This window comes from Eutrema salsugineum, unplaced genomic scaffold (genome assembly GCF_000478725.1).
Source record: "Eutrema salsugineum unplaced genomic scaffold, Eutsalg1_0 scaffold_1, whole genome shotgun sequence".
Lineage (NCBI taxonomy): Eukaryota > Viridiplantae > Streptophyta > Magnoliopsida > Brassicales > Brassicaceae > Eutrema > Eutrema salsugineum.
Window position 1 is genome coordinate 4,706,973 of NW_006256909.1, and position 7,590 is coordinate 4,714,562.

Here is a 7,590-nt window from a genome sequence, read left to right on the forward strand (position 1 = left end):
TCCTTTTTTTTGGTCGTGTGTGCAAAATTTCATAATTCGATTACAGTTATTAAAAATTTTCAAGCTCGTAAAATTCGTCCGCAATAGCAGTTAATGCAATGTGGATTGGCAAACCATATGTATATACATATATATATAAATATATTGTTTTTAATAACATAAAGACAGTAATTCTAGACGGACAAAAAATTATGTAATTAATTAAATAAATTAATCAAACATCTTCATACAAAGATTTGATCATTGTTAATGATGAAAATAAGATTTGGATAAGATTTGGAGGGGTCGATGATGCTCCTATTAGTCTCATCTAATCTTTGTTCGAAAATTAATGCTCGACGCTTGTACATATAGTTAATTGAAATGTATACATAGTAGCATTATGATTTATGAATTTATGATAGCACATTATACTTATATATGTATATATATCTACATAAATATATATATATAAATATATAACGAAACACTAAATTAATTAATGTTTAATTAAAATAACCTGAAATTGATGAGATTTAAAAAAATATACTTTTGGTTCTTCGGATTGATTTGCCAACGTAAAAAACAAAGACATCATGTTTTAATTTTTTAATAAAAAAATCTGTATCATTTGTTACAGAAAATGCATTTTTTATGATGTCGTAAAATATCGAACATGTGGTAGTCTTTAACAAGAAATAAAAGAACATGTGGTAATTAATCAAGACATGCGCTCCTATTATTTTTCCTGCCCACCTATATTTCGGTCAAAAGCCAGATGTGTGGGGTAATGAATAATTTTTCTCTCATGTAATGATACATGCTTTTAAATTGTATATTTAAATATGATATTTTTTTATGATATCTAAAGTATCTAAATTTATTAAACGATCTTAATTAATCAAAGGTTAACCAAATCAAATCAACATTGGTCAATTGAATTGGGACCACTGGTGAATTGAAAATAATCAACATATTCATTAAGATCTGACAAATACTATTAATAAAAACTACAATTATAATACACAATTTTCATAGTTATAATTGAGAGTTGACTTGTAAGGCATTTATATTATAACTCCATAATTTTAATAATGAGATAATGGAGAATCTAATGATGCTAAAATTGCTAGCTTCCACACGGTCATATTTCAACCCGTTTAGAGCAGAATTATTAAAATGTGAAATTTTGGGATTCTTAAGACGACGAAGAAAATATTTTAATTGCATTTTCAAGATGAATATGCCATATAGTGAAAATGAAAACCTATCAAAAATCCTGACGGCCTTTTTTATAGCAAATTTGACAAATTTACTCCAACTAAAATGTCCTAGTTGAAATGGACTTATTTTCTTTAAAAATTTAATTGAGTGCATGGGCTAACATTCGAATATTTGAAATAAGGCCCAAGTATTGCAGCAATAGGTAACAAACAGTATGTTCTTGATCAAAGGAACTGGTAATATTATGGACTGGCCCAAAAAGGATGTAATGTGGACATAACGTTTTGTTTATGAATTTTTCGATGTTTGTTATAAAATTTATATGTATCTTCCAAAGCAATTGAGCCATTTTAAGAGCCACTTCAGCCTCAAGTGACCGTTGGTGATTCAGTTGATGAGCTGACATGAATTACTTCAGCCTAAAATTTATATGTATCTTCTAAACATACGAGCCTCTGAGGAAAAAACTATTGACATTGATTACTATGGTTAGGACTAAGGAAGGCGAAACCCGTAGCTGTTAAGTCCATGAAAATTGGTATTCGGAAAAATATAGTTAGCGATGTGTATTGGGACAATGAGCATATATATAATGGTTTGTATGATAAATATAAAGTGGAATTACAAAATTATCGAATCATGGTAATACTCTACGTCTCTACCTTAATAGAATTTCCGCATAATGATCATAAAACACTAAAAACTGGTTGGTAGATTGTTGACGTTTCATTTTTTACTAATTGCAACGAAATATCTCGAATTATTTTTGTTGGTCAAGAAATTTCGAGTTATATATATATGACGCTAATTATAGATATGATAGACTCGCCTATATTACGTATTTTCACTAAGATAGGAAATTATTTACATAGCCATGTCTTTACCAAACTTTCAAAGAGATAAACATAAGTCAAATTCATGTATACAACAACTCGAAGGGAAATATATCTGAGAAAACTTGTAAATCACCTTTACACCCCCATATTTATACATCTGTTTATAGTATTTCCGTTATATTTTTTTCATATGTGATTCAACCCCCACAAAGTAAACAATTGCGTTGGTCTCTAAACGTTTGTACTTCGTATCACCTAACCCATCCGTCGTGGACCTCGTGGTACGGCGACTCTAACGAGTTTGCCATCTTCTTTTGCAACTTAAGGTTCTTATAAAACTTCTTTATAAACTCCTCCGCCGCTTTATCCACCACATGATCATGATCTCCGCCGTCTTCTAACGGAAACGGCGAATCCGTCACTCTAAGCTGCCTCACCGCCGGAAACGCCATCAATGGAGGCTCTCCAGCCTCCATCTCCACGGCCTTCGTATCATTCTCTCCTAGCAACTCAAAAACCTTCTTAACGGCCTCCGCCACCGCGTCTTCCTTGTCATAACCGCTGTGGACGCGGCGTTTGCGTTTGCACATATAGGTAAAAGGGTCGTTTGTTGGGGTATTGCTGCAGGTGAACTCGTAGCCACGGACGCGTGGAGAGGAGCTGACGTCAGCGCTGCCGCCGGTGAAGTTAGATCGGCGGCGACGGAGGTTAGTGATGGCTTTGTTGCCTCTCTTGAGCATTAGGTTTAAGTCAAGCATGAGCTTACTTTTGATACCGGTTTTCAGAACGCAGAAGACTATCCGCACGATTTTCCAAAGCCTCTTGGCTGCGACATGAGCGTTTTGTTCCATTTCTGTGTATAAGCCTCTCTTTGGTGCAGAAGCTTCCATTTTAATATTTTCTTTGAGAGAATTTTTTTTGTTTCTCGTTCTTTTGCTTGTACTATCTTGTAAGGTTGGATTGTTATTGGAGGGAAGAAGTAGAGAGTATTTAAAGGATAAGGAAAATAATATAAAATAATAATATAACCGAGAAAAAGACGTAATAAGAAAGAGGAATAGCCTAAAACCACAACTTTAATGAAAAGATTTTTCTTTCTCATTAAGAGGTTGGAGTAGTCGCCAATAAAGAAGTCTTCTTTGTATGAATTAATTGCTTTAGTTCATATATTTAATATTTGTTTTTTATTAGAGCTTAGTTATCCACAAATCATAACACATACATATCTAACCGTTAGAGGGTAAAATGATCTAGAACTCTAGACTAGGCAACCGAACTGTAGCTATGGTGGTTATGATGTTTCAAAAGTGAGTTATGTAAAATAATGATAATGATCAGAGAGTATGAATTAAGTAAACCAACTATCATTCGTGAGCTTGTCATACGTAGCGAGTTTTTTGAAGAGTTTTAGATGAAGCGAAAAAATATCAGTAGATGTTCTTTGTAATTACGTTTACCATTTCTAAAATTTATAAAAGGAGAAATCTAAAGTGATATCTTTTTCAATAAAATATCACACATTTTAACGATACTGCGTTTGAAACATCATGCCCAGTATGATACTGGCACTATGGGACCCTGGCACTATCCAATCAAATGCAACATTAACTATGATTAGATGGTTCAACATTAATTATGTTTAGATTTTCCCTAAGTCAAGCGTATATGTCCTCCAAAGCTTTCTCTATTTAATAGGATATATTAGTTGAGTCATGTCTTAAAAGTTGATGGCAAATTTAGGCCGTTGCCGTAGGCGCTAAGGCGATCCAACAAATTAAAGGAAAGGACCTCTTCGTACGTGGCGATTAACATTTACTTTGTTGTCGATAGAAACTTCTTCATACGTGTTGCTTCACAAATGGAACCTTTCACAATTTAACAATTATAATTAATATGTATACCTTCAAATGGAATCTATACTAGTAATAACCACAAGCTCTCAGCAAAATGGTTTTTAGTCCATAGTATGGTCATTTACTAACGTTCGTCGAACATCCAAAGAGTTTGGAGTTTGTGATCCATGTAATTGTTTAAGTCTATAGAGGCTCGGACTGAATTAAAACTTATAAGATAGTGCATCTTTTGTATAATTAGATCCACAATTTTAATCCAATATTTTATATTTATCAATCTATATCTATATTTTAGCTGTTGTATGAGGTATATAAACCTTTCGTGGATTATCTAATTAAAACGAGTAACAATTTTTTTTTAAAAAAAGATCATAACCTTCTTAATTTATATAGTTAAATGAAAGCCTTCATTATTTATTTAAAAATTAAACTTGATTGTTGAGTATTAACCAAGTCGATGACCTTGAATGAATGAAAGAAATGACAGAGGAAAGCTGAATTTTGATAGTGAAAAAAAAAGTATCTCATTAACCAAAAAAAAGTAATGTTGATAGTTATAATTGTCAAGAGTGTCCTGATTGTATATCATTCCAATTATGATGTGTTATATCTTGTTTATAGCGATATCGATAAATTGTGCTCCGATCTTTTTATTCGAATTCATTTCGAATTAGCCAAAAAGTAAAAAGTATAAACAAAAAAAAAGTATCTCATTAACCAAAAAAACAAGTCATACGATGTCATATCGAATTATCTTCTATGCGTTTTTCTGTTATCTTTTGATGAAATTATATTTAGACTTATGAATTTTTCTTTAGGTAGTACTACTATTTTAGTAGCCGGTAGCCACAAAACTGAATCGAAAGGGACAGCACGTGTACGCCGTGAAGAAGGAACAATACGTGGAAACGACATGCGGTATCAACTAGAACTTATAATTGGCGAAAATGACACACCTTTTCCATTTCATTCACAAAACCATTCCAATAGTTACATATCATCTAATTACATGGTTGTTACACCCAAATATGCGGCCAATACACCCAATAATGAATAGAAGTTCTATAAAAAAACAAAAAAAAACTTCCGTCGAGATTAATTTTTTGTTTGTTTGTTTGTTACTTTAATCTTCATATAACCCTTGTTTTTAAAAACTAGTATTTTTTTTCAATTTCATTATTTCAATTAAATCCTTTTCAGCTCAATTATGTTGTACTATTTTAATTATGTTTCATTTTTGGGGTTTATTTAAAGCGGCTTTCTAAATGGGCCATGACCCTTAGAGCTTAGACGTGAAGGCATCTAAACTAATCATTGCCACCTGTCTCCATTTACTAATAAATTAATATGGGAATTCCATAACTTATTTATGTATAATATACCATCTTATATATAGTATTTTCTTTTGTCGATATTGTAGTATTTAATTAAACTTTGAGTTCCTTTAATTTGTCTTCTTTTATTATTGGTCTGCTTTTATTGGGTGGGAAGATTCTGTAGTTTCTGGCCTGGAATAAAGAAAAGGAAGCAATGGAGCTCTTTTTTTTGTCATTTTCTACATAGTATGTTTTCTATTTTGATCAATATAATAATTTGTGATTGGATCGGGTGTTATGGATAAATCCCTAAATCCACTATATTATGCTCCTCAATAATCTGATCCACTGAAAAAGAGAAAATATACTAATGAGGACTGTATCATCCATCAAATTCCGAAGTACTTAAGATCTTTTATATTCATAAAATAAAACGATACTATCTATTAACAGTTGAATACACAAATGGAAACAAAAATACATTGCAAAGAAAGTGGTAGGATAGTTATCCCACAAGGATATATTGTTTTTGCTTAGTAACATAAGTACATGAACTATTCGACCTCAAGCCCACTCTTCATCGATGGACTTCACATATGTATAGGAATTGTCTACACCTAGATATCTAAATCCATGAGACAATAATATTTAGTGAGTTTAAATTCACCACGTTTCGCGTGATGCCACTGCACTTCGTTGAATTCTCCGCCTAAGAGCAGTATATAGCATTACAAAATAGTGTAACTCTTAACTTGGACCTGAATTACAACAATGATTATACATAGTATATGGTTTTTTTTGGGATGTATATATATATATATATATCCGCTATACAAACCATTGGTGACACAAATACATTGCAACGAAAATTCTAAGATACGTTGACATCGGCATCCTAAAGTTTTGATGGTTAAGCACAATTTATCTAGCATATCAAAAATAAAATTTAACAAAGCAAAAACACATATAAAAATAACATCAAATTAGCTTATAATACCATTATGAATTTATAGTTATATTCACAAAGAGACCAATTTTGCCGTAACAAAAACAAAAAAAAACATTGGTCTACCATATAATGGAAAGTGCTTTATTGAATTCAAAATTAATATATTATTATAGTCTAACGTGAACCTTCTTTAAAATGGAAATAATTTTTTCTTGTCATTTTTATTAAAAAATTGGTGTAAATATTTTTTTTTTGTCGTCGGTGTAAATATAGTTGATCAATTTCTCATATATGGTAAAATTTATTTTTGCTAGTTTTGCGCAAAATTGCCTTTTTAAAGGTTTGTTGGGCTGAAAACTGATTTGTTAGGGTTGAGCAATGGGCTGGCACTGTTTTATTGGGCTTGATTTTTACTTTTTAATTAATTGTGGTTTTGAACAATGTTAACTTAAATATTTTTGACGCAAATGTTAACTTAATACAGTCTTAATTATTAAGAGTCTTTTTGTCCAAAGACGAAAATATTCAAAGTCAAAACACGTTCTAGTTAATTGTAGTCTAATTTGTTTAATTAATAACCACGGCACGTTTACGAGAAAAGTGTTACCAATTTTTCATGGAAACAGAGATAACATCGGTAATTGCATTCCATGCCAGTTTGTTTGACCACGATTTTGTGTTGTTACACTATGTGTATATAAATACACATATCCCTCATCCAACAGCCATATTCACTAATCACTAGACTCACACATTAATTAAATCTTCTTCTTATTTTCAATCGTTCTCAATCCAAAATCTAAAGATGGATGCCAAGATCACCAAGGATGTTGCAACCAAGAATCCTGCAGATGTGGCCGGTGGAAGCGTTGGTTCTGGTAGCGTTTCCGATGCTGGTAAAACTATGGTTGCACCTGGGTCTGGGGGAGATGTTCACATTTCGAGGGATGCTTTTGAGAGCAATCCTAAGAAGTTTTTTGATGATCTTCACAACAAAGAGAAGAAGTGAATCGTCTTCTAAGTGAAGAATAAAAATAGTAATTTAGTTTCTTAATTTCTGCTCTGTTACTTCTTCCTCTAGTTCAGCTAATGGAGTGAAGTTCAATAATTATCACAAATAATAAATAAGATTCGAAATTTATGATATCAATTTTCTTTTTTGAAATTTAACTTTACGCTCTTTATTTTTCGTATAGATTCTTAATGGAATGCTTTTATTCTATTTAGGTTTTTAACTATTATCATTCATATCACGTAACTACGAATCGCATTAGAAAACGGCGATTGAAGAAAACCTCGTACGTAGAATCATTATTTTTCCTATTTATGGAAAATTATATATTTATATATGTGATTTATATATATATATATATCTTCTACACAATAGACTAAATAAAAATAATAATAGTAAATTAAAAACGATACAAACCACG

General features: G+C 31.4%; 1 protein-coding gene across 1 annotated transcript; it reads right to left on the bottom strand.

The window, feature by feature from the left end:
• Positions 1-2,013: 2,013 nt before the first annotated feature.
• LOC18028522 lies at positions 2,014-2,997 on the bottom strand. Its single transcript, XM_006412814.2, has one exon. It carries the CDS (start codon positions 2,927-2,929, stop codon positions 2,291-2,293), a length of 639 nt encoding a protein of 212 aa, XP_006412877.1. The 5' UTR covers positions 2,930-2,997; the 3' UTR covers positions 2,014-2,290.
• Between the last annotated feature and the right edge of the window lie 4,593 nt (positions 2,998-7,590).

Excerpts from the sequence above, each read along its gene's own strand:
- LOC18028522 (XM_006412814.2), bottom strand. The coding sequence starts at position 2,929 with ATGGAAGCTTCTGCACCAAAGAGAGGCTTATACACAGAAATGGAACAA.